We start from the raw sequence: 27,011 nt of genomic DNA, 5'->3' as shown, positions 1-27,011 counted from the left end.
TGGTAGTGACCCTGGTTATCAAGATGGAAGTGACCCTCAGGCCTGGGCCAGGTAGGAGGGAGAGGCCGGAGCAGAGGGGCCGGAGAGCGAGACCTGTGGAGGTGATGGCAAGAACTGGAGAAGCACTGTCGGGGGGAGGAGGGTCTGGGGGAGCTAAGGCCAGGCTTCCTTTCCTTGATTTCTTGATCCGGGACTCTCAAGGGAAGCCCTACTAGACCAGGGGCTCTCGGAGTGTCGTTCTGCCCCAGGAGAGTGGCACGTTCTCTCCTGACCTGACAGTTTTCCTCCCTCCCGAGACCTGATGACTTCCGAGAGCTTGTCTGGCAGCACAGCGCCCGGAGGCGGTGACATGTTGAGACGGATGCGTTACATGATTTCACGGGATTGGAAGCCGAGGGACAAGCAGAGGCCATTGGGACTTCCCAGTGGGACCACAGGCCCTTTCCCGCAGCTTGTTTTATCTCAGCCGGGATGTTTGAAATCAAATTTAGGTCTTGGGTTTATGTTTTCACACTGGTTCCTTTTAATGAATTTTGGAACCGCTCCTTTTGAAAAGTCAAGTCTGTTTACCCACCTGCCAGGGAGAGGTTAAATTTCACAGAGAGAACTAATCTGTGTCTCTCAAAGGAAGATTGGAAGTTCTGTTTTGTTCTGTTTTTTTCTCTAGTTCTCTAGACTATAATGCTCACCACACCCTTGACCCCAACCAACCGAGGGAGTTCATTGGGAAGGTCAATGAGCCTCCGCTATTAGAACCTCTCTTGAGTTTTGCTCTCAGAATAGCCTTTGGTGGGGTCGGGGTGGTGGTTTTTTTATGAAGAAGAATAAGAATGTTGTCCAGCTTCTGCTGGGACTGTGGGCGGGCTGCGTGCAGACCTGCCCACTGACCCCTCGTGTTGTTGCAGAGCGTGGAGCTGGACAGTGATGATGGAGGGGGCAGTGCTGCCCAGAAGCAGAAAATTTCCTTCCTGGAGAATAACCTGGAGCAGCTCACAAAGGTTCACAAACAGGTAGGAGAGTTGTGCCGGCTTCCTCTGCTTCTCGTACTCTGCTAGAAAGAAGCCCCCGCTACACTTGACCACAGTCCCGGGAGACGGCTCTGACTGTAGAGGTAAAAGGACCGAATGTCACCAGGGGACGTTAGTGCCAGAGGGGTCCTTGGAGTCCTTTATTTAGTCTTCAGTGATTTTTCCTTATATGTAAAAGTCTTTTATCGAAGCCAGATGGAAGGAGTGGAGTTTGAGCTCCTGGGGTTTGGGAAGCGGGGTGTTCAGAACCCTGCCGTCCCATCCTGCGTCCAGTCCCAGCCGCAGACCCACAGGCTGCGCAGAATGCAAAGGGGATACCACTGAGCTGATTCAGGTCCCTTATTTTTGCAGATGAGGAAACAGAGCGGGAGAGGAAGTGACTCTGCCTCGCCTCCTCTCGGCCCCGTCGCCCTGTTTCTCGGGCATCCTATTTCTTGGGCACCCTCTCTGGTTCTTGTGATGCTCCGGAGTTTATGTAGAGGGGCAGCAAAGGGCACGGCCAGACCTGCTGGTGGTCTAGGCAGTTGTTGGTCTCCTTTCTGTAAAAATAGTGGAATGTTCCTGTTTCCCCTAAATCCTAAAGATTTATAATGTGATAAAAATGGTCCAACTTGTTAGACCTCGAGGTTGAGGGGATGTGTCTCTCTTGGGCCTAAGTTCCCTTCAGTGTGACCGAGGATGGCATTTTCCCCCAAAGGCTGGCAGATTCAACATGGTGGCAGTGATTCAAGCAAGTTATCAATGGGAAATACATAAGCAGAAACTGCAATGTCTGAGTTGCAGTTAGTGAATTTCTAATTCATGAATTATTTATGAATTCAGTGGGTGTTTATTGAAAACCTGCTCTCTGCCCGGCACTGGAGCTGGTGCCCGGGATACGGGGGTAAGGAATGCAGGTGTGGACTCGGGGTAGGTTACCTTAGTTCAGCACTTTCTGGTTTTCAAGACCTTTCTGGATCCACTGGGATTCACACAATGGTCCTCTTATGTACGTTCCCTTTTTATGGGTGAGAAACCTGAGACGTGTAGAGGTTGGAGGACTTACCAAGTCAGATGTCAGGAAATAACAGAGCCAGCTCTTGAGCCAGGGCAAATCTGTTGCTGCTGCTGCTGCTGCTTTTCTTTTTTTTTAAATAATAATAAAAAAAAAATTCCTTCACTTTATTTTTTTTAAATTTGTATTTATTCATTTTTTAGATTCCATAATTAACATACAGTGCTGTATTATTTTCAGGGATACAATATATCAGTTGAGCAATTCTCTACATTACTCAGTGCTCATCCCCATAGGTGTCCTCTTAATCCCCATCATCCACCACCCCAGCCACCAGTCTGCTGCCATACCACCCCGAACACGCCCAGCCTCACCTGTTGCTTCTTAACTGAGGGTCTTAGGTAGTAAGACAAGGAGCAGTATCCCAGTTTAGCGTGGGTCCAAGCTATCTGCGGGTGTAGACCACGTGTGGTGCACGCAGGGAGGCCTGCAGAGAGCTCCAGAACATGCACGCCGGTACTTGGTGCTCCCAAACTTGCGTCACAGGGCTCAGCTTGCACCTGCTAGTGCCCGTGTAGCCAGTGGCCCTCACCCTGGGTCCCCCACCCACGCAAACCCCAGAGGAAGCAAATCCTACCCAAGCCGGAAAGCTTCCTGGGGCTGGAAGTGGCTTTGCACTCCAGCCCGCACCCCTCCGCACTTGTTGCACACGTGAGCCCGTGTGGCCCCGCGTCGTGGGCCCACAGCCTTGCCAGAGCCCCGGGGGCACCGCTCGTCACTGCCCTCCCGTTGCCGCCTCCCCGTAAGTGCCCCCGTGTGCTGTCCCCGCAGCTGGTCCGGGACAACGCAGACCTGCGCTGCGAGCTGCCCAAGCTGGAGAAGCGGCTGCGGGCCACGGCCGAGCGCGTCAAGGCGCTGGAGAGCGCACTGAAGGAGGCCAAGGAGAACGCCATGCGGGACCGCAAGCGCTACCAGCAGGAGGTGGACCGCATCAAGGAGGCCGTTCGAGCCAAGAACATGGCTAGGAGGGCCCACTCGGCCCAGATCGGTACGTGCGCCGCCGCCCGCGGCCCGGGTGCCACATGGCCCGGTCCGGCAGCCTCCGCTTGCTCACCCTGCGGCCCGCACCGCCCTGCGCTCCCAAGGCTGCTGGGCTGTGTGCGTGAGGGCGGCCGCGGCTGTCGCTTGCTGAAGGCACCTGGCGTCGGGGCGTACAGTCCCCCATACCGGCCCCCTTGGCTGTTCCCCAGCGAGGCCCAAGGGCTCCTTCCATTCCGTACCAAGCAGAACACGAAGGGGCGGGATATGGTCAGAAGCCTCCGGGGAAGCTGCATGCAAGGGCACGTACACGTACGGAAGCACCTTGGGAGCCTCCGTGGGCAGGGTGGGGTCCAGCCTGGACGTCCAGCCCCTTCCAGACCTCGATCTGGGCATTTGGCCACGCAGAGAATGGGGGTATAGTTGCTCAGTCCCAGTTTCCAGGATGGAGCCGCAGGCGGCAGAGGGATTTAGGAATGTTCTCTAAAGAGCTTTTTTCTTTTTAGATTGAAATGCCTCCAACAACACGCAATGTTGTTTCCCATCAGATACTGCTGTGCAAATGTTTTGTAAACCAACCTCATGTTTCTAGTTTTAAGATCATACCTTAGATTAATGTTGCATTGCATTCACTGGCTTTCATGCTCTTTGCAAATCTGGGAAACTAGGGACCTTCTTCTCCGAAAAAGCGCATCGTAGGCAGAGTTCTGCTCCAGTTTCAGGGGCCACACAGATGCCCTTGAAACCCAGGCGTTACCGGTAGATCTTTCTCGGATAAAACCGAAAGCCCTTCTGATTTTCCTCAGCCAGAGTTACAGTAGTTGGTGTAGAAGTTCTCCGTGTCCCCCCATGGCTGGGGGCGCTGGGTCAGCTGATGGTACCGTCGGGAGCGCAAACGGCCTGTTGTCACAAAGGTCCGGTGGCCCATGAGAGTTGGGCGTCGGGTTTCCACATGCGGCTGACCTGGGGGCACCTGGAGAGGGCTGCTTGAGCCCGTCTGAACCCTCTGTCCTTTCTGTCCGATCCAGCCAAGCCCATCCGCCCCGGACACTACCCGGCGTCATCTCCAACGGCTGTCCATGCCATCCGAGGGGGAGGAGGCGGCTCTTCGAACTCCGCTCACTACCAGAAATAAATATGAGTGAGTCCCCGGCGTCGGGTGGTTTCTGTGTGGGGCTGCCCTGGGGCGGACCCTCCGCGTGCATGTGCCCCTGCGGTCGTGGGCAGGTCACCTCCCTGGGACAGGCCCCATCGCGTAGCTCACCCAGCTTCAAGCCCTCTAGAGCCTCGGGGTCTCCTACCTGGGGCCACCTGGTGCTGGGGACCCTCCGGGGACGGATGAGGGCATGGCGAGTGATCCCCCCTCACTTCCTTTTGTCTGTGGGACTTCCCCGCGTAGCTGGCATGCAGAAGGGCATTACCTGTTTGTCAGCTGCTTTCGCCCAGAGTAGGCAGGTGTGGGTGGTCGCTGTAATTCTCAGGAACCGAATGCAAAGACAGAGCCACATACAGAAAGTCCTACTCTTCTAATTGCTACCCAAGCTCAACAGACGGGGCTTCTTAGCGTATAGAGGCGGGTCAGGGCCATGTCTTCCTTTGAGATGGTGGTCTACGCGTCTCTTCACCTACAGTCACCTGCGTGATACTACCACACCGGCCAGCAAACAGACAAGACGTGGTGCACTTTACGAAAAAGAAGGAAGCAAGAGCGCAGACTGTTCCTTAGTACTTGAGATGGGGAAGAGAGGTTGCTGGTGGGCGGCCCGAGCGCTGTGTATGGAAACTCCGGCCCTGAGCCAGTAACCTGTGGGTGCGAACGGTAGCTCCAAATGTTGCCCGTGGGCCCTGAGCCCTCACTAAGGGAGTAGCTTGCAGGCTGGGCAGGCGGGCCGCCTCAGGAGGGACCCATTCCTCTCCCATCTTTTGGGTCAAGGTAAGGGAGGTGAACGCGAGGGGCTAGAGTCCTGTCTCCGGGGATATGACTATATGACCGCGTTGCCAGGGTCGTGCACACACTGCCCAGGAGGAAGCTTGGTGGCTGTGCCCAGACAGCACATCAGGGAGCAGGACGGCTACTGGCCAGGTCGGGGCAGGGAGGAGGGCCGAGGCAGCGCACGGACAGGCAACATGTCCACACCGTCTGCCGTATCCTGAAAGGGTAGGTGGGACAGCATCTCGGCAGCGGGCCACCCCCTTCAGATCCGATCGCTTCCAATCACAAACACGATACTTTGGATGTTAGGGAATTGCTTGTGGCTGCATGCTGTTGGTATTGGAGTGGGCACTTGGGGGGCCCTGCGGGGCACGTTAGGCAGCCTAGAGGAGAGAAGCTAAAGCAGCAGTTCTTGAACTCGGGCGGGCGTCAGTGTCCCAGGTGCCAGGGGCGTCCGCTACTGCTTCAGGTAGCGTGGGGCCCGGCCAGGCGATTGGTCAGCCACCAAAGCTGAGACCTCTCCTCAAGTACCGTGGCCTACGTGGGACAGACGCGCATCTCTCTGCGTGTTCGGGAAGCTGGAGGGTGGTCTGTCGGTGGCTAGGAGAGGGACTCTCCAGTGACAACACAAAGCTCGCCCTTTAAATTCAGGCTCCCTGTGTCCTCAGCAGTTCTCCTTCCTCGAGGTCACCTCACCGACCTCCACTGTTCTGGCTCTCACGGTTGGCAAGCAGAGGGACGCCGGGAGAGGCACTAGCAGCTCTCCGAACCGAATCCTCTTCCTTTAGTGGCCTTCCTGGAAGTCCACACGGTCCTGATGCCTGCAGCCCTCTGGCCAGATCGGAGGCTCGAGGCCCCGTCTAGCTGCAAGGGCGGCTGGAAGTGGCTTCTTGAACTAGGCACATCCCTGCCCTGCCGAAGAATGGTGTCCTGTGGCTGGAGACGAGGCGGTGATGTTGGGCCGGGCCACAGAACCTGTTCATCGAGGCCCGCTGTGCCACGGTGCGGTGACCGCAGCAGCATCTACATTACCCCGTTCGATGGAAGCACACAGAGAAGGGTCTGTGCTTGGCTCCTGGCAAGCTCTTAGTAACACCGTGGCCCAGGGGCTCTGGGTCCAGAGACTGCAGTGGGCAGCTGCTGTGCTCAGCAACCCCGCGCAGGTGTCAGACCTGCGTTTTGTGTGAGATCCCTACAGCCACGTGTTCCCTTCCCACCTTGAGCCTGATAAGCAGTGGGCCTGACTGATGGGACCACCCCCACCCCTCCTGGTGGTGCGTTGCTTTCTTTAACCTGAAGAGTCCTAAGTGGATTTGGTTATTCTATCTGCACTTGGAAGCTCCTTGACCCACCGTATGTGTACCGGCATCTCCGGTAGCCCGGCGCCGTCCCCACATGGCAACACCAACAGGCCGCCTTCCCAGTTACCCGGCCACCGGCCTGCTTTGGGTGGGAGACCTGGGTCGGGGGTTGGGTCTCCTACTCTCAAGTTACCCTCAGAGTCGCCTCCTATGTCTGCGAAATGGGGAGAATCCTTTCCCCGGATCGTTGGTTTTGAAAGGAAGACTAACTGAGGTCCTGCTTGGCAGATCACAGATGCTCCGTTAAAACGTCCCTGCCGTGTAGAGCGGCGCTACTCGCACACAGTAGGTGGTCGGTGAATGTTGGCTTCTGGTCTCCTTTCACTCCTAGTTGCTGCAAAATAGTTTCTAGTCCCTTTTCTAGTCCCACATTCTAACCACTGAGCAGGGCAAGGCCCACGACTAAGCATCCTATGTGATGCTATGACCAGATACAAGGTGTTTTAAAGATATTATAATTTATTCATCTAAAGTTTTTTTTTTTTTAAGATTTTACTTATTTATTCATGAGAGACAGAGAGAGAGGCAGAGACGCAAGCAGAGGGAGAAGCAGGCTCCATGCGGGAAGCCCGACGCGGGACTCGATCCCAGGACCCTGGGGTCATGCCCTGGGCCGAAGGCAGATGCTCAACCACTGAGCCCCCCAGGGATCCCCTCATCTAAAGGTTATGAAGAAGGATGTTGACTATTTTAAAGAAAAAGACTGGACATTTGTTTGGGGAGGTTAAAAAAAATGGATAGTAGCCAATGAAGTGGGAAGTTGTGGTTGGAAGTGAGAAAATGCAAAATCATTTAAAAAAATCATTGAAAATGTGGATTTGTTGCTTAGTTGGGGTCAACCCCTTTTGAGATGCTCCTTGTTGATCTTCGGGATGCTCGTTCTGAAGTGTCCGTCCTGGGCAGGAATGATCTCAGCTGCCCCTCCCCAGCCCTCTTATTGAAGCCAGAGCAGCATATTCATACCTGGGCAGTACCTGGATGTCTTTGGGGTTGCTTTCCACTTTGTTTTAGGTTTCATGGACTCGAGTCACAATGAGTATTTTGGTTCATGCTCAATTTTCAGAGTGACTGAAGGTGCTAACGTGGAAATCAGAACTCTGGAAACTGCGGGCTTCTATCTCAGCCAGTTCAAATCCCGGGGAGCTGCCACGGGGAGGGGAGCATCTTTTTCAAACTGCAGAGCCGGACGCGGAGCAGTGCAGCGCAGCAAAGTACGGACGTGGGATAGGGAAGTGGGTTCCAGGCCCAGCTTGGCTTACTGCTGTGTGATGTCGGGCACGTCGCTGGATTTCTTCAACCTCAGTTTCATCGTCTGCAAAATGGGGTCAGGCACGGGGAGGCTGCTCTGTATCATTTAACACCAGATGAGGCGAAGAAGGCTTTGTTCTTACGCGTGGTCGTCGTCTTGTGGGGAAGAAGGACTGCAAATAAGCAAGGGAACTTCAGCTAGTGGTGTGCTTCTGAAAAAACAGCAGGTGAATGAGATGGAGACGGGACAACATTTAGAAGGGGGGGTGGCATCCGAGCTGAGCACTAGGTGGTGACGAGTACCAGCGGTGCAGTGACTGGGGAAGAGCGGCACGGACGCTGGCTGGAAGGTGCGGATGGCGGGCGTATTTGGGGGATCACAGGAGGGCTGATAGGGCCGTAGCCCAGAGAACAGAGACCTTCATAATCGGGGCAGTTGGGGAGGGAGGAGAGTGCTGTCTGGGCATGGGGGGCACTGGGGGCTCCGGGTCTGGGAGTGGTGGGACCTGGTTCACACTGGGAAAGGCCACCCTGTGGAAAGGATGGGGTGGGTGGGAGTCGGAGCGGGGGTTCCCCTTGAGCCTCGTGGGGAGCTTGATCGTGTCGGAGATGGGAGTACTGGGTGCCCCGGAGGAGCTGCGATTGGCCCAGAGCGCCATCGGAGGTGATGGGAAGCAGAGTAGGAAGGACCCGCAGCGGCCGGGGGGTCGATGGGTCCCCTGTCCTGCAGGAAGCAGGTTGGCGCCAAGGGAGGCAGGGACACGGATTGCAGGCTGGAGAGGAGATAAGGCGCAGAGCACACTCGAGGGCTTTTCAGGCCCCACATTTCCTGAGAGGACATGGAAATACCTGGTGTGGCCGGGTCTGCGGCCTGGGCTTCCCGTCCCCGCAGCGCTGCGGCCGCCCAGGGCCCACCAGAGGGCGCCGGCGGGGCACCGCTGCGGCCGGGCTGCGGCTCCCAGGCCTTGAGGCCCAGGCTCTTGGCTTCCCTGTGTTTGGACCAGGATTTCTCGGCTACGAAGAGTGAATAGGGTACTTTAGGGGGATAAAGCTCTCATACTCCTCAATTCCTTTTATTATGATTGGTATTCGCAAATCTACAATAGCACATACTTCGGGATCTTACACAACTAGCAAGTCAAAATGAATTTAGAAGTTAGATTGAAATGAACCATAAACCAAAATCAAATCACCAGCCTTAACAGAAGTTAATGAAAGATGGCTTTTCTCTGAAAATCAAGAGCTGGGTGCGATATGCCTCTGGTATGCGTTGCGCCTAGTGGAGTCTGGCGTTGTGGGGCTTGCCTGTGTTTCTTCCGTATGTCCTGATGTGGCTTCACTTCTTCCCCCACCCCCTTCTGTGTTACAACCACTGTAGACGGCCGCCTGCTGGCTCAGTAGAGCATGTGAGTCTTGATCTTGGGGTCATAAATTTGAGCCCCAGGCTGGGTGTAGAGATTATTTAAGAATAAACCTTTTTTTTTTTTTTTAAGATTTTATTTATTTATTCATGAGAGACCCACAGAGAGAGGTGGAGACCCAGGCAGAGGGAGGAGCAGGCTCCACGCAGGGAGCCCGATGCAGGACTCGATCCCAGGACCCCCATCACGGGTCATGCCCTGAGGGGAACGCAGATGCTCAACCACTGAGCCACCCAGATGTCCCTAAAAGTAAAATCTTTAAAAAAGAAGAAAAGAAAAGCCCACTGCAGAATCACTGCACACCTTCAGGCCACTTTGTCTTCTTGTAGGTGGGACACATCATTGTCCTCTTGAGTCCAGCTTTAGCGGGAGGATGCTTAAGTTGCAAGGAGGAGTGTCCCCTTGGTCATAGCATTAAGTGTGTGTGGGGCTGAAGTTGCATGGGAATACTTGGTTGCAAGGTAGTCAGCAAGACAATCTAGACTATGCACTTTTTAAATTGAAGATATATTTATTAGAGAGAGAGAGAGAGAGAATGGCGGTGAGGGGGAGGGAGAGAGAGCAGCAGAGCCCCTGCTGAGCCCAGAGTCCCACACGGGGTTCTATCTCACAACCCTGAGGTCATGACTTGGGGCGAAATCAAGAGTCAGATGCTTAAGCAGCTGAGCCACCAGGCGCCCCTAGAATATGCACATGTTAATGCCTCAGATTTTTGTGCAAAGAAAAACATAAAATTGAGAATACTAGGAAATGAAGGCAGGCCCCAGGATGCCTCTCACTTTGTTGATGTAGATAAAGACTGGTATTTTGAGGACTATACTTTTATTAAAAACCACATATGTTAAATCTAGAAATCATACCCTATAACGTTTTGGGGACACCTGGGTGGCTCATTTGGTTGGGCGTCCAACTCTTGGTTTCGAGCTCAGGTCATAATCTCAGGGTCACGGAGTTGAGCCCCATGTCAGGCTCTGCGCTCAGCATGGAGTCTGCTTGTCCCTCTCCCTCTGCTCCTCCTCTCTCTCTGTCTTTCTCTCTGTCTCAAATAAATAAATAAAATCTTTAAAAAAATAAAATTTTGATAAACTGTGATAAAATATTTGGTAAAGTCACAGTGGTAAAGCTAATAGGGACTCATTTGGGCTTTTATAGAAGAAGTGATTCTGTATCTTTAGACTCTGATTTCATGTTTTGAGGCATAAAGAAAACAGCCCTGGAGAAGCATGTTTGCAACTTAGAGCGGGGTCGCGTGGGTGGATGTAACTACGAAGAGCCATCAAAGCAGACCAGATACTCTGTTATGATCTCCGTATCTCTGGTTTGTGACACTCGCAGGATCAGTGATAGTCCCGTGGGATGGACCTGTGTTCTTCAGATTTTACTCCTTTAAGACCTTTATTGTGAATGTATCTGTTAGTTGTTAGTAAAATAATGTCTTTAAATTCTTTTTTTTTAGATTTTATTTATTTATTCATGAGAGACACAGAGAGACACAGAGAGAGAGGCATAGACACAGGCAGAGGGAGAAGCAGGCTCCCTATGGGGAGCCCGATGTGGGACTTGATCCCGGGACCCCAGGATCACACCTGGGCTGAAAGCAGGAGCTCAACCACTGAGCCACCCGGGGATCCCCAGAATGGAATTTTCATTCTCACTCTTGACTAAGAGAGCAACAAGACCCCTGAGAGTTCAGGCCTTAGGTTGTCCTTAGGCTCAGGCTAAGCTTCCCACACTGGCACTTCCTCGTTTATACTCTGTTTGCTTTTTTAAATCTCTGTCTTTCCTTCTTGTTACTCTTCTCTCTGTCCCGAACACCTGGATCCGAACCATCCTGAATCGTTGGTGAGGTTCACCGTGACCATTCTCCTGGTTTTGATGCCCACTTAATTGCAAATAAAAAATATCACATATACCTAAAATAGATGAGTTGACTTGTGCCCACAGCAGAAATGGGTTCAACCCCACATGGAGGGTGGGCAAGAAATTGCTTTCAAATTTGACCATCTGAAGTAGTGAAGTCAGGAAGCCTCCTTTAGAGCAGGTCACGTGGGATCCCTAAGCCACACACGTGGTCTACATCCATGCCACTGGGCCGTTCAACTGCTATTACTGTTGGAAAATCCTAGTAATTAATGATTAAGTCACAAGAATGTGAATTGCCTCGGTGCAAGGGGACTCTTTGCCACAGGCAGGCTGAGTAGCTGGTGATTGTGGGTTCGGGCTTTGGAACGAGGCTGCCTGGGGTTGAATTCCAGCTTGGCCACTACTAGGCGAGCTACTTCATCTCTCTCTGCCTCCCTGTCCTTGGAAAATGTGCCCAGTGACTGCTCCTACGTACAGGGTGGCTGTGAAGATTAAGTGCATTAATACAGAGCACTTAGGCAGGTGCCTGGCACAGAATGGGCACACGGTGTTGGCCCATGGTGACATTATGTCATCCTGCCTTCTACAGAGGCCAGGTGAACTGTTGAGATCACACAGCGTGTCTTTGGTAGATCCTGGACCATGAACTCTGATCTGCTGTGCAGCCATTCCTGAAGTTTCTGGCCCTACAACCTTTTATAATCTTTAAAAAGTATCAACACCAAAGAGCTTTTATATTCCTGGGTGTATGTCTTGATATGTTTTATATAATTGGTATAAATTGAAACAAAAATTTTAAATATCACTACTGCTAACATAAATGCCATGTTTAATGAAATGTGATTATTTTCTAAGACAAACACTTAGCAAAATGGCATCACTTTGCAGTTTGGCAAATCGGTTTAATATTTTGCTTAATGGGTGACTCTGGATTCTCATACCTGTGCATTCTCTCAGCTGCAGTGTGTTCTTTTATTTATTTTTATTTTTTTGTTTTTAGAAGATTTTATTTATTTATTCATGAGAGACACAGGGAGAGAGAGAGGCAGAGCCACAGGCAGAGGAAGACGCAGGCTCCATGCAGGGAGCCCGACGTGGGACTCGATCCCGGGTCCCCAGGATCATGACCTGAGCCTAAGTCGGGTGCTCAACCAACCGAGCCACCCAGGCACCTTCTTCGTCACAGGCTTGCTCTGAGGATTGAATGAGAGATGTGAAAGAAGAGTGGAAGGTCCTAGGAGAGTGTGTGGCCGTAATCAGGGTCGCACAAGCATTAGCCGGTGTTACGGTGGTTATGGGGACAGGCCTAAAATGCATAGGCAAAGCGGGGCCCAGGGCAGGTGGACACTGTGGCATGGGACTCGGAAACCAGCATTGTGAGTTCAAAGGAAGCGATCATGACCTGGAAGGGCAGCGGTTGCACCAACGCTCCTGTGAGGTAGATTCACTTCTCTTCAGCAGTGATACGTAAGGAGCAACTGGCAATTCTTACAACGTGGGCATTGAATTGTAAGAAGGCAAAAGAAAAGATAAAACTGTACTATTTGGATTAAGCATAAATCCACTTGCAGGCAATTACAAAATCCAAAGTTGGGGGGAAAATCTCTAAATACTTGTAAATCCCTTGGATAATTAGCCTCTTTATTCAGCTAATTTCTCACTCCTTCTAAAGAAAGGCGATTTTATTCCCTTCTGAGTCTGGTCACACGTTGTCACTCTGGAGTGCCATCTCCAGTTTGGCAGAGGCCCAGGGACAGCCTCGTAGTAGGTCACTCGGGCCACGACCGTGCTTTTAGGTGAGTGAGTAACGACTCTGAGCCATCTAAGGTCATCAACAGAACTGGGTTTTCTGTTTTTAAAGATTTTATGTATTTATTCCTGAGAGACACAGAGAGAGGCAGAGACCCAGGCAGAGGGAGAAGCGGGCTCTATGCTGGGAACCCAACGCGGGACTCGATCCTGGGACCCCAGGTCACGCCCTGGGCCGGAGGCAGGCGCTCAGCCACTGAGCCTCCTGGGCATCCCCAGACCTGGGTTTTCAATGGTCTCAGGCTTTGCCAGCCTCCCGGGGTTGGCTCTGCGCTCAGAACCCTCAGAGGCGGTTTCTCCAGGAGCTAACGCATTGACCTATCTGTTCTCCCTCCTGAATTTATCGAGGAGATGCAGTTTCACCCAGCTGGGGGATGGATGGGGCCTCCCGGTTGGCTCCTTCCTTAGGCCTGCTGGAGGGACTGGGCTGGCACAGGGCTGTAGAGATCTGTGCTCAGGATGAAGAACCGCGTCCTTAGAACAAAGGGCCTGTGTTGGTGGCCTCCCTGCGTGGTCTTGCTGGAGACAACTAAGCAGGCAGGGTCTGCTCGGTGGCTTCCTCCTCCTTCCCTGCGGTTCCCCGGGACGGGCCGCATCTTGCTCGCGGACGGCTGGGGGATGGCCGGGAATGGCTGGGAGATGGCCGGGGATGGCCGGGAGATGGCCCGGGGATGGCCGGGAGATGGCCCGGGGATGGCCGGGGATGGCCGGGAGATGGCCCGGGGATGGCCGGGAGATGGCCCGGAGATGGCCGGGAGATGGCCGGGGATGGCCCGGAGATGGCCGGGGATGGCCGGGAGATGGCCGGGCATGGCCCGGAGATGGCCGGGGATGGCCCGGAGATGGCCGGGAGATGGCCGGGGATGGCCGCGAGATGGCCGGGAGATGGCCCGGAGATGGCCCGGAGATGGCCGGGAGATGGCCCGGAGATGGCCGGGGAAGGCCCGGAGATGGCCGGGAGATGGCCGGGAGATGGCCAGGAGATGGCCCGGAGATGGCCGGGAGATGGCCCGGAGATGGCCGGGGAAGGCCCGGAGATGGCCGGGAGATGGCCGGGAGATGGCCAGGAGATGGCCCGGAGATGGCCCGGAGATGGCCGGGAGATGGCCGGGGATGGCCCGGAGATGGCCCGGAGATGGCCGGGAGATGGCCGGGGATGGCCCGGAGATGCCGGAGATGGCCGGGGCTGGCCCGGGATGGCCGGAGATGGCCGGGGATGGCCCGGAGATGGCCGGGGATGGCCGGGAGATGGCCGGGCATGGCCCGGAGATGGCCGGGAGATGGCCGGGAGATGGCCCGGAGATGGCCGGGGATGGCCCGGAGATGGCCGGGAGATGGCCGCGAGATGGCCGGGAGATGGCCCGGAGATGGCCCGGAGATGGCCGGGAGATGGCCCGGAGATGGCCGGGAGATGGCCCGGAGATGGCCGGGAGATGGCCCGGAGATGGCCGGGGAAGGCCCGGAGATGGCCGGGAGATGGCCGGGAGATGGCCAGGAGATGGCCCGGAGATGGCCCGGAGATGGCCGGGAGATGGCCGGGGATGGCCCGGAGATGGCCGGGAGATGGCCAGGGATGGCCGGGAGATGCCGGAGATGGCCGGGGCTGGCCCGGGATGGCCGGAGATGGCCGGGGATGGCCCGGAGATGGCCGGGGATGGCCGGGAGATGGCCGGGCATGGCCCGGAGATGGCCGGGAGATGGCCGGGAGATGGCCCGGAGATGGCCGGGGATGGCCCGGAGATGGCCGGGAGATGGCCGGGGATGGCCGCGAGATGGCCGGGAGATGGCCCGGAGATGGCCCGGAGATGGCCGGAGATGGCCGGAGATGGCCGGGAGATGGCCCGGAGATGGCCGGGAGATGGCCCGGAGATGGCCGGGAGATGGCCGGGATGGCCGGAGATGGCCGGAGATGGCCCGGAGATGGCCGGGAGATGGCCGGGATGGCCCGGAGATGGCCGGGAGATGGCCGGGATGGCGGGATGCCGGAGATGGCCGGGGATGGCCGGAGATGGCCGGGATGGCCCGGAGATGGCCGGGGATGGCCGGGAGATGGCCGGGATGGCCGGAGATGGCCGGGAGATGGCCGGGGATGGCCCGGAGATGGCCGGGAGATGGCCCGGAGATGGCCGGAGATGGCCGGAGATGGCCCGGAGATGGCCGGGAGATGGCCGGGAGATGGCCCGGAGATGGCCGGGAGATGGCCCGGAGATGGCCGGGAAGGCCCGGAGATGGCCGGGAGATGGCCGGGAGATGGCCAGGAGATGGCCGGAGATGGCCCGGAGATGGCCGGGAGATGGCCGGGGATGGCCCGGAGATGGCCGGGAGATGGCCAGGGATGGCCGGGAGATGCCGGAGATGGCCGGGGCTGGCCCGGGATGGCCGGGGATGGCCGGGGATGGCCAGGGGATAGCCGGGGATGGCTGGAGATGGCCGGGAGATGGCTGGGAGATGGCCGGAGACGCGACCGGAAGGTGGCCGGCCGAGATCTGACTTCACAGGCTTCGGGCGCAGCTGAGCCGCCCCACGGAGGGGGTCTGCTCGAGGCACCTCCCCGGCTCCGGGCACCCCAAGGACCTCCTCTGACCCGGTGACCCGTAGCTGATCCTGAGGCCATGGGCTTGGGAGAGGAACCTGGGGGCGGGGGCCGAATGGGGATCCGAGCGGTGGTGTTTGGAAAGCATCCCCACGCTGACTGGGTTTCAGCTCAAAATGAATTTAGAGGACCACTAGGAGCAGGCTCTGAGAGCTTTCATTTCTTGTCCTAATCATAAGCACAGAATCTCACCAGAAAGGCTGCACATTAAACCTGCTCTTCCCCGACCGAGTGAGAAAAATGAGAGCGGGAGACCAACCGCGAGAGGCTCCTGACTCTGGGAACCAACGAAGGGCTGCAGAAGGGGGGGTGGGGGGCCGGGGGGCCGGGCACTGAGGGGGCGCCTGATGGCATGAGCACTGGGTGTTACACCATACATTGGCAAATTGAATTTAAATAAAATTTTTTTTTTAGGGCGGCCCGGGTGGCTCAGCGGTTTAGCGCCGCCTTCAGCCCAGGGCGTGACCCCGGGGTCCTGGGATCGAGTCCCATGTCGGGCTCCCCGCATGGAGCCTGCTGCTCCGTCTCCTGTGTCTCTGCTTCTCTGTGTGTGTCTTTCATGAACAAATAAATAAAATCTTTAAAAATAAATAAATTAATTTTTTTAAAAGATGCTCTTCCCATAGACAAATCTCCCTTTGACCTCTAAAACTGGCATGAATATTAACCATATAATGTGACTGAAGCCATTTTTAATTGAGCAGCTTTATACCTGTGAACACTTAGGCCTTGGAGCAAGAGATGGTACCTACCAAGTGAGCTGTCGGGGTATTTGTTTGTTTGCCTCTGGGAGGAGGTGTATTGCCTCTTTTTTCCTACACAGTTTCGATTCTTCTTTTCCTCTTCTCCCCCCACCCACTTTGCTCTTACCTACTTTTATAACCCCTTTCTACACCCTGAATTTTTTCTATTTATTTATAATGTATACCCTTCTTATTTATCTAAAATACCTGAGGCTGCTTACGATATTATAACACAGGGATCGGGAGAGAGAAGAGAAAAAATATTGGGGGGGAGTATCGGAGCAGGAATCAGGTGGGGGTCTGCCACAGCTGAGCCCTGAGCCTGGGCCTTCCCGAGGCGCACACGGCACGATGCGTCAGGTCATGCAGCTCCTTTTAAAATCCGACGGGCACTTGGGTTTCTCTTAGCGTGTGTCATATTTCCGTGCTGGGCATTTGCCACGTTCCCCGAGGATGGGGCTCTACATCCTGCTGTTGCCCCCTCCCCGCCCCACCCGCCCGGCGGGCTCTGCACCGAACCTGTAGGAAGACCACAGACTGGCCAGGGCTTCCCGCTGGTGGGGGAAGCTGGACCTTTCGGTTCCTTCCTGAGAGTGGCTGTTCCTGGAGTTGGTCCGAAGGCGACAGAGGCCACTTGGGGCTGACCTCTGAGCCAGGACTCGCCCAGACTTCTGTCCTGGAGACCTGAGCATGATGGAATGGAGCTCCGGTGGGAAGCGGAGTGAAACCAGAGGGGTTGCCCTCGAGTATCTTCATCTGCCCAAGGTGCAACTTTGGGTCCTGGGTAAGGGACCGTGTCTGACGTGCCTCAGAATCCCTGGCACGTGCAAGTGGTGTCCGAGTACCCCTCGGGAGTGAGGAAACCAGGAGCGTCCATAGGCGCGGCCTTCTGGAGGAGAGACTCGCCAGGGCGATGGCAGCAAGCGGAGGCCGTGCCGTCTAGGACGCCAGCCACTCGCCGCGTGTGGCCGCGGAGCCCTTGGAAGGCGGCCCAGTCCAAGTGGAGCTGTGCTGAAGGTATAAGTGTGCACACACGGCCAGCACTGTGGGAAAAAGACTAAGGTGTCTGCACAGCGCTACTGTAACAGAAGACTTCTCAGTATGGAATACTGGTCACATGTTGAAATGACAGTATATTGAATTTATTGGGTTAAATAAAATATATTATTAAAATTAACTTGCTTCTTCCCACTTTGTAATGTGACCACTTGAAAATCTAAAAAGAAAAGTGAAATGTGTGGCTCACGTGGTATTTCTGTTGGGCAGCTCTGGTCTAAATATCCTAGCATATTTATCTAAATATTACTCCAGTTATTCCACATATCAAAACACCTCCCCGAGGAGTGAATTTCCACTGTGGGCGCTAACTCCTGTGTTCTCTCTCCACAGGTAACGGCTCTCCACGTAGCATGTCAAGGACTACATTAATCACCAATTCCTTTATTTTTTTTTCCCCTCCTACACAGTTTCCATTTTCTTTTACACTTGCTTACCCAGCCATCTGCAGTACACCAGTTTCAGATATTTGAGCTGTGTAGAATCTGTGTGTACAGATGTGTGCTTGGACTTTATTCCTCCTGAGAAATCTGACGCGGACGATTACGGAAGGAACCCGCTTACTCCTGGGAACCAGCACCAGGGACTCGGCCGTTGGGTGGTCTCTGGGCGGTCCCTGGAGCCTCCTTTCTGGGTGGTGTGCTGTCCCAGCCAATCCCCACCCTAGGGTGCCACGGAGACGGGGGATCATGCTCTGCTGCAACTGTCTGGTTTCCTGTAAAAAAAAAAAAAAAAAAAAAAAAGCAAAAACAACACATGTTACTTTATATTTTTTAGGGAACAAAATGCTGCTATAAGGTTTCAAAATTTTCATTCTGAACACTTTTCCGGGAAAAAAAAAAAAAAAAAACAACAACCCCAAAGAAGCATTTCGAATACCCTGGTCACATCTTTGGATCTGTAAAATCCACCCTGTAGTAGGGCACCTGTTAATCTGACAGTAGCAATGTAGAGTTTGTCCATTCGAACCCATCCACGTAGATGCAAAGAGTCATCAAGTTCGCCCGAGCTGCTTGCTCCTGAACCTCAGCGCCCCGCGCCCGCCAGCCCTGTGTGAACGTCCGTCCGTCCTTCAGAAGTGTAGACCGCCTGCCAAGCTGGATGAGTGGCCGGGGGCGGCCCCCTGCACCCCCCTCCCTGGCCCCACGCTTGCCCTGGGGGGCCTCCTGTAGCGCACAATCTGCAGCCTTGAGGGGTGCTACGGTGAAGTCCAGGATCCCTCCAGCAGTTGGAAAAGGAAGCCCTGGGCCGGGGGAGGGAGGGAGGGAACCCGGTTTGTGCCTATGAGTAAGTTGTTTTAACCCTTCGTTGCTGAATGTTTGAGTTCTCTCTCTAGCATCAGATAGATTTCCTGTCTTAGGCCGAATTAGAAGAAATCGGTATGGATGGATTTTTTTTTTAATTTTTTTTTTTTTAACATTTAACTACTGGTGTCTTCAACACACGAATTTAAAGCTGAGTCAACTCTTAACTTCCAGTTGCGGATTTTAAAAAGGATTGATTTCCAAGCAGTGGAGTCCTCGGGGAAGCTGACTCGGATTCAGTTAAGCTGGTCTCGTGCGCTGCTACCAGCCTTGACGGGGCGGAGGGTCAGTGGGCGACCGCCAGGCCCGTCCTGTCGCTGCGCCTGCCCAGGACCCGGGAGCTGGCGCTGTCCCTGCTGCTGTCACCACTGAACGAAACGTCGGCCGGGGACACCTCGAGCTTTCTCTTCACCGTGTGAGTTGTAGAGCGAGTGAGCCAGCGTGTGTGCGTGTGCATGCATGCGCACGTGCATGTGTAAAGCACTGAGGACTGCGAATCCCAAACTTCTTTTGCATAAGATTCCCCTAACACAGCGAGGCTGCTTTGACTTAATTTATTTGTTAAATGTTGCACTTTGTTTGTATGTGTTTTGCTTTTTGAGAGGAGCAAGGAGGCGACAAATGCTACTGAAGTATTTATTTCACAAAGATGACTGTTTTCCGCATTCATTTACACCTTAAAAATTCTTTTGATTTTTCTCACGTTGCCAGCACTTGCCCGATAGAGCCGCTCGGTGGCTACCTGCCGCCCTGTAGAAGGGTCCTGGTAGGGCAGGTTTTGCAAACTTTATCAGGTAATAACATATGCCGTAGATTATAATCTTGCTGTTAATATTGGCTCTGACTTTAGACGCTGCGACGTTGCTCTTGGGGAGGATCGCCAATTAATAGTTGTCACACCACTGTTGTCTTGTTACGCAACTGTATTCATGTGGAGATTGAACCAAGGTCAATAATTCTTTGCTTGTTACTTGATTGTCTTAAATTCTTTCCAAAGTAACTTTCCCTCTGGGCACCCCTGTTCTGTTTCTGAAGAACTGCCTGGCCCTTTGGTGTGTCAAAAAGAGCTACGTGCTTCACTTGTGGCTCCTTGTTTCTTGATCTCCACAAGGGACTCCTAAAATTCACACTACTTTTATTCACAGAGAAAGTTGGCTTCGAGGTCTCTTAAAGATGATTTTGCTACTTGCTGATCAGCCAGTCAGTTCACCTAGCTGCAGTCTTTATAGGGCCTCTAAGCTGACTTTCCTACACTGTGACTAAAAAGCGGGCAGATTATTGGGATGGATTACACAGTACATTCCAGGGGATCCCTGAATATTACTTTATGTGATAAACCTATATCACGACTATATCCTCTGTAGGCCACTTTTTAAAAAGCCACGTTGATGCAATTTTCATTTTTTAAAAAATTATGACTCCTTTACATTTGTACTCTGAATATAAAAACCACACTTCAGAATGGCTGAGCCTATGATCACGTTTTTGGTTGTGTGCTCCTTTTAGCTAGGAAGAGAGAGAGAATGAGTGTGTGTGTTTTTCCTCTGTGAAGAATTTTGTATCATGCTACTTCCTGAAAGTTTACTTTTTGATGCTGTAAGGGAATAGCCAGATGGTTTATACAGATAATCTCTACCTGCAGGATGGTGGATTGTTAAATTAGAGAAATACTGTTTGGGATATCAAGACTTATGGTTGGATTCAACTTAACCAATTGCATTTTTATAACGTAGTATATTCCTTCATTGACTGTATTATCAATTCATAAAGTGCTTTTAAAACCTAAAAAAGATTTATGGTTGGAGACTAAACTATATTAATGCCAAATGTGTTTTGGTCGATTACTAGAGCCTTCTGTACAAATGCATCACCTCTTCAAATGCTGTACAGTTTGCTTGTTTGAAGGGCAGGTAGTAGGGAGATGAAGCGTGGGGTAACACTTAAAGGAAATAGTATCATGTGATTGCAAGAATTAGAATTCATAGAAATATTGGGATAAATGAAGAAATAAACATGTTTGTCTAGAATGTAGCACCTAGTGACTTTTTGATGCCCTGACTTGACATGAAGAAGTGCTATTTCTGTCCAAGGCCAGACCAAGCCATCACCAAGACTCATGGGGAATTAATGGTTCTCCTTTCCTAGAGGAATAACTGAAAATAAATAAAAGTCTTAACAGTCCCCCTCTTTGAAGCGTTTTTTTTTTTTTTTTTTTTTTTTTTTTTTTTTAAGCAGGGCAGAAGACATTTAGAGTCTGGCTAGATGTCATGCTGGGGAAGTTTTTCACCAGAAGGGGGAGGATTTCACTTCATTGTCTCACCCTTGAGCGAGCTAAAGGAAACATCATATAGTCTAATGTGGTTTCATTTAATACTAACAATTTCGCCTTTCTAAAAGTATCGAATTAAGGCCAGGGAACTGCCCAAGGAAGCGCTGCTCCAGGAAGCTTGCTTACACATTTACATCTGGGTACCCGTTCTAAAGACTTCATCGTGTGCGGATGGAAGGGGACTGGGGCATCCTGTGGGGTTATACGTGTCTAGTTTGTAAAGTACGTAATGTGCACTGCAGATGTGTTTTCTCTGGGTTTGATGTATCTGTACAGTAGCTTTCATTAAAAAATTTGTGGACACACTTGTTTTGGTGATTTAAGGGGGAAGACGGGCGTTTATACCAAGTAATGATGCTGTAATATATAGTACGTGTAACAGAAGGTCTGGAAGTAACCCTGGCCCGTGGAAAAGTTTGGTTCTCCTCTAGGTTCTACAATGAAGATGTATGGATACTCTGGCGGCCTGCATGTTGTATAATTTGAAAAATACTAAGAGTGGAAAATAAAATGGAGTTAAACTTTGTCTCGTCTGGTTTTTCCTGAGTCATCCTAAAGGCATTCTCATTGAAGGCCTCAAGGCCAGCGTTAGGATGAACCATTATTTGTTTGTTTGTTTGTTTATTTATTTCTCAAAAGAAGAGTTCATTTTAGTGGACAGCCACTCAGACTTGAAGCAGGAGTAAAGTCAGCCTTGACCTTTTTGCCCTCTACTTTGCCCGAATATCTATTTTTATTGGTTTTTTATTGAGGAACCAAGAGAACCTGACCTTTGTTCCTTCAGCGCTGAAAATGATAGCAACTGATATAGGAAAGTATCCTTTTTTTTTTTTTTTTTAAAGATTTTATTTATTCATGAGAGACACAAAGGGAGAGAGAGGCAGAGACCCAGGCAGAGGGAGAAGCAGGCTCCATGCAGGAGCCCGATGCGGGACTTGATCCCGGGACTCCAGATCAGCCCTGGGCCAAAGGGAGGCACTAAACCACTGAGCCACCCAGGGATCCCCAGGAAAGTGTCTTAAACTCGTTTTGTTTTTTTTTTTTTTTTAAGGTAAGATAGAGTTAAAGGTCAGTAGACTAGTGTAGTAGCCGAATTTCTTCGTGACACTCTCCAGCTAAGGCACCGGCCCTGCGTATGTTGAAAGATCATCTTTTGGGAGGGGTTGGCACATTTGTGCTTCTGTTTAAGTCCTGGATTATTAGGGGATGCCTGGGTGGCCCAGTGGTTTAGCGCCGCCTTCAGCCCAGGGCCTGATCCTGGGGACCCGGAATTGAGTCCCACGTGGGGGTCCCTGCATGGAGCCTGCTTCTCCCTCTGCCTGTGTCTCTGCCTCTCTCTCTCTCTCTCTCATGAATGAATAAAATCTTTTTTTTTTTTTTTTAAAGTCTCGGGTTATTAGTGTTAATGTACAGGTGTGAAGGCCCAGAGAGGCTGTCATGGTGTGGAGCCTTCGGGGAGGAACGACAGGCCGGTGCAGGATGACTTACCTGCCCGGGAGCCTTCTGGGCGTGGGCCGCAGGCGCTGTGTGTAAAATCTTTTTCTCCTTCGTGCTTCGCTTAATGTTGCAGGAGAGCCAGGCGGTAAACTGCTTTAATCAATTAAAAATGGAAAGGATGGGGGCCAATAAACGCTCTGTAAGTGGATTGAGGGCGCAGCAAATGATGTGCTTTTATGAGGTCTTCTCCATCCTCCTCGAAGTCCTTATTCTACAAGGAGCTTAGAAGAGGCAGTTTCCTGGTACCAGGGCGTTCGAGGTGCCTTGGGTAGAACTTTAAATGCGGGTGATACTGAGGCCGAAGCAGGTGCACTCGCGGGGAGGCCGCACTCGCGGGGAGGCCGTCCTCCGGGAGGACCCGGCTGCAGAGCGCATTTCAGGATCAAGGGGAAGGCGCGGGGGCTGTGCCCTGGCAGCGGGCCTCGGGGTGCTGCCTGGGAGGACGTCGGCGGGGTGACCGGTGCATCGTGGGACTGGCCGGCGCGGGTGAGCCAGCGGTGGGGTGCGGGCTCCCCTGCCAGAGTCCCTGGCCCTGGGGCCTCCCTCCCCGGGGGTTGGGCGCGTGCCCCGTGCAGGGACTCCCGGCTGGGCGCCCCCGGGGCCGGGCTGCAGAGGGCCCTGGGGGCAAGCGGCTCTGCACGGAGCCCCAGCAGGTGGCGCAGATGCCCCCGGGGCCCGGACGCAGCACCCTTCTCTCCCGGCGCAGGGACCCCAGCTGCCCGCATCCCACCGACTCCTGCTGCCCGCACCCCTGACCCCAGCTGCCCGCACCTCCTGACCCCTGCTGCCCGCACCTCAGCCCGGAGCCTGGCCTCTGCTGCCCTGCAGCGCCCCTTCCGTGACACGCATGCAGAGGGGAACCCCCCCTCCGGGCTCCGGCTCCGCAAGGGCACTGCGGGGTCGTGGGGGGCTGACGCCCCTGCGGAGGGAGGCTTCTCGGCCGGCCCCCCACTCCCTGCTCTTCGGGGCGGCTGGAGGGTCAGGTGACACGTGGTGCGCAGGCTCCTCCGAACCTGCCACCTCGGGGTGGGGGCGGCTGCCTTGGGCCCAGGGCGCGACCCGGGGTCCCCGCGGGGAGCCCGCTTCCTCCTCTGCGGTGTCTCTGCCTGTCTCGTGAATAAATAAATAAAATAAAAAAAAAAAGAAGAAAAAGGAAAGTGCCACCTAAATGGATGTTATGTGAAAAGGCCAAATTCAACGGAGTAAACCTGAGAAATCTGAGCCATCCCACTGGCTTTATCCAAGATTCCTGAACCGCTGGCACGAGCGCGGGGTGGCCGGGGGAGGGGGGGGAGTGGGGGGGAGTGGGGAGAGCAGCCCCCCGGGGTGCAAGGCCTCGGGCAGGAGGGATGCAGACCAGGGCGCCAGCGGGGGAGCGGCTAGGCCAGGCTACCCTCCCTTGGGGGGGACGGTGGATGGAGGAGGGGAGGGTGGAGGGAGGCGGGGGGTGTGGATGGAGGGGGGATGGATGGCGGGTGGAGGGTGGAGGGAGGGGGGGGCGGGGCGGGGAGGCCTGGCCCCTTGGTTAAGAAATCACAGCCCGGGCACCTGGGGGCTCAGCGGTTGAGCGTCTGCCAAGGGCTCAGGGCGTAACCCCGGGGTCCTGGGATGGAGTCCTGCATGGGGCTCCCCGCAGGGAGCCTGCTTCCCTCTGCCTGGGTCTCGGCCTCTCTCTGTGTGTCTCTATGAATAAATAAATAAAATCTTAAAAAAAAAAAAAGAAATCATACCCCCCTGAAATCAGAGCTCAGAAGAGACCTAACTAAGCACCAGCACTGTGCCAGGCGTAAAGAAGCAGCCCACTGAAGGTTGTCCTGTCTTCCTCCCAGCTCCTGTGGCCACGAGTTACTGTCTTCATTTTATTGATGAGTAACCCGGGGCTCGGAGAGATTAATGTCCTTTGTTAAGTGGTGGCTGGATTTGAAGCCAAACAGTCTGATAACAAAGCCAGTGAACTTAGAATTCCGGGTAACTTAATAAAATGATGATCAGATTTGCCTTCCTGAACTCATGGCCGTTTCCAACCTTAGTATTGCTGGCCCCTTTCCCTGCATCCCCCCATATTAGTTATGATTAACTGAGCAGCTACTATGTACCAGGAACTATCCTACGGCCTTTACATGTATTGTTTCATTGAAAAATGTGCTCAGGAAACGATGTACAGTGTTAATGCACAGACTGAGCCCGACGCAAAGGTAGGAAAAGAGGGTAAAGACTATCCCGAGGCTCAGAGACTCTTTTTTTTTTTTTTGGTTTTCCTTTGGATGATTTCTCTTCCACTATATGATCAGAGAACAAGAGATAGAGAAGAAACTGAAGATTTCTTAGTTCAAATATCACCTTCCTAGGGACTGGTAGAGAAGAGTAACACGCATGGTCATTTGCAGGCGTTAATTTATTCTAGATCCTTCAAAAAGTCTGCCAGTGGTTTTGTCCTATTTCCAGCGTGTCTTCAGACATTAGCTGGCTCTCCGCGCTGCCTGTCTGAGCCCCATGAAAGATAGTGAAAGAACCATTTGTTGAGCAGGTGCTTAATGCATGGCGCTGTGCTCAAGCATCTCCTATGCATTATTTCACTTAACCTCACAATGGTACCAGGCCTTCATATTTCAGGTAAACCCTTTCAGGCAAAGAACTTCCAGCAGAGATCTTGCCTGATTTCATGCTCGCAGGTGTCCCAAGAGGGGAAAATGTACGGTTAGACAATTAGGGGACGTGCCCAGGGCTACTCAGCAAGCCCTGCAAGGGTTGGGGTGGGGGTGGGGGTTGGGGGAGAGAGAGAGAGAGAGAGAGAGAGAGAGAATGAATGAATGTCAGGGCAGAACTTGTGCCTTCCTGATGAAGATTCCCAGGCCTGTTTGGGTGGCATCACTTACCAGACTGGCCCAGCCAAGATCACACACAGAGTGGGAGGATCCTAAATCACAGGGGATCACATGCTCTGCCGGCTGAAACCGGCCACACACAAGAAGGGCCCGGCCCACTTTGTGTAGATGAGAATCGGAGGGGCCCCCGAGCCCAGCCCGTGTGCTGGTTCCATGGCTGTCCCGATGGCAGAACCCTTCACAGCCCCACCCTGGGACCCAGCCTCCCCGCCTACCACGTAGGGGATACAGCTGGAGGAGGGCACACCTAGGCAGGGCATTCTCTGTGACTTTTTTTGCCAGGTTGGCCTTGCCCAGTGTGAAGCCACCAACCAGGCCACACCACATCTGAAATGCCCATCTGTGCAGGGCTCACTGATAAGGCAGGATGGGGTGGGGGTCCAGGCCCTAAATGAGCCTATTGGGGCAGGGCTGGAGCTGGCCACTTGGCCATGACCTCACCTTAGCAGACAGCTTCTAATTGTGGCCTTTGAAGTTTAATAGACCATCGTGGAAGTGGACTGACATAGTTCTCAGTACGAATGTTCTCCACGCAATTTTACAATTATACGGTGTTTCCTGTAGCGCGCTTATAATGGATTTCTTTAATGAATCTTGAAATTAATGTGTGAGTAGCAGCATCACACATCATTGTACGTGTGTGTATACGGGCGTGTTAAAACCGTTCATTTGTTCGATGGAAAGAACATACCACACTTTGTACGTAGCCTATTTTGATATATCTTTTTTTAATTGATTTTATTTTATTTATTTTACATAATAACCTCTATACCGAACACAGGGCTCAAACTCACAAACCTGAGATGAAGGCTCGCATGTTCTACTGACTGAGCCAACCAGGTGCCCTGCACCCCTTTTGTTTTGTTTTCACATTTTTTCCCCCAACCATCAAGGCCTCAGTACGTGTGGGTAGCTCATATGACACTAGCCCTCTGAGAGGCCTGGAAAGATGGACTAGAGATCTCAGCAGCGGGCCAAATCCTATCCCCATTTCCATGGGAGATCTTTCTTTCTTTCTTTCTTTCTTTCTTTCTTTCTTTCTTTCTTTCTTTCTTTCTTTCTTCTTTCTTTCTTCTTTCTTTCTTTCCTCTCTCTCTCTCTCTCTCTCTCTCTTTCTTTCTTCTTTTTTTTTTTTTTAAGATTTTATTTATTGATTCATGAGAGACACAGAGAGAGAGTGAGGCAGAGACCCAGGCAGAGGGAGAAGGGTCCCTGGGGGGAGCCCGATGCAGGACTGGACCCCGGGACCCCGGGTCACGCCCTGGGCTGCAGGCGGCGCTAAGCCGCTGGACCCCGGGCTGCCCTTCCGTGGGGATCCTATTCCCGCCTCAGGGCCCAGCAGCACCTCGAACGCCCCAGGCTCGGCTCTGCTACCCGCGGCGGGATCCGGGATCCGGGCGGGTCTTACCAACTGGGCAGTGTGCACAGGTGCCAGCTGGCGGGACAGCCTTGTATTCGGGGTACCCCTGCCCGTGACGTCGTGGGAAGGCAGCGGTTTGCTGGACGGCTTAGGGGGATGCCCAGGGGTGCTGGTGTCCCCCCAGCCAGCTGCCGCAGGGGCTGGGGAGCCTGCGCCCGGCTCTGGGCTCCCGCAGGTGCAGGCGAGGCGGTGCGGGCGGCCCCGGGCCTGCAGGGACTCAGGAGCTCGCCGCGCAGCGGGCGTCGGGGGCTCGAGCGCGGGCCCGGGCGTCAGGGGGTGCGGGCTCCGCGGCCACGGCGGGGGCTCCTCCGCTCGCATCCGGAGCGGCCGCATGTACCTTCAGGTCATTTTACGGAAGGGTTGGGGTCGTCGGAGGCGCGGAGGCTCAGCGGGGACGTCGGGAGGGGCCGCTTCCCCAGGGCCGGGCGGCCCAAGCGCTGTCACCCGGCTCCGCGCCGCCTCTCGGGTTGCACGCCCTCCCCCCCAGCG

At 53.7% G+C, this 27,011-nt stretch overlaps 1 protein-coding gene across 2 annotated transcripts in view; it reads left to right on the top strand.

The window, feature by feature from the left end:
* Positions 1 to 21,245, top strand: part of LOC129514572 (kinesin heavy chain) — a 151,817-nt gene extending 130,572 nt beyond the window's left edge. The window contains exons 23-26 of one of the 2 annotated variants that reach the window (XM_055333248.1): positions 906 to 1,010; positions 2,854 to 3,070; positions 4,089 to 4,201; positions 17,421 to 21,245. In XM_055333248.1, coding sequence (XP_055189223.1) covers positions 906 to 1,010; positions 2,854 to 3,070; positions 4,089 to 4,195 — 429 coding nt within the window. In that variant the 3' untranslated portion in view covers positions 4,196 to 4,201; positions 17,421 to 21,245. Of the gene's footprint in view, positions 1 to 905; positions 1,011 to 2,853; positions 4,202 to 17,420 lie in introns of those variants that run through there. The other variant, XM_055333247.1, reaches the window with a different exon arrangement.
* The last annotated feature ends 5,766 nt before the right edge of the window (positions 21,246 to 27,011 follow it).

This window comes from Nyctereutes procyonoides, unplaced genomic scaffold, assembly GCF_905146905.1.
Source record: "Nyctereutes procyonoides isolate TBG_1078 unplaced genomic scaffold, NYPRO_anot_genome, whole genome shotgun sequence".
Lineage (NCBI taxonomy): Eukaryota > Metazoa > Chordata > Mammalia > Carnivora > Canidae > Nyctereutes > Nyctereutes procyonoides.
Note: the sequence above shows the minus strand (reverse complement) of the source record. Positions and strands in the feature narration are given on the sequence as shown.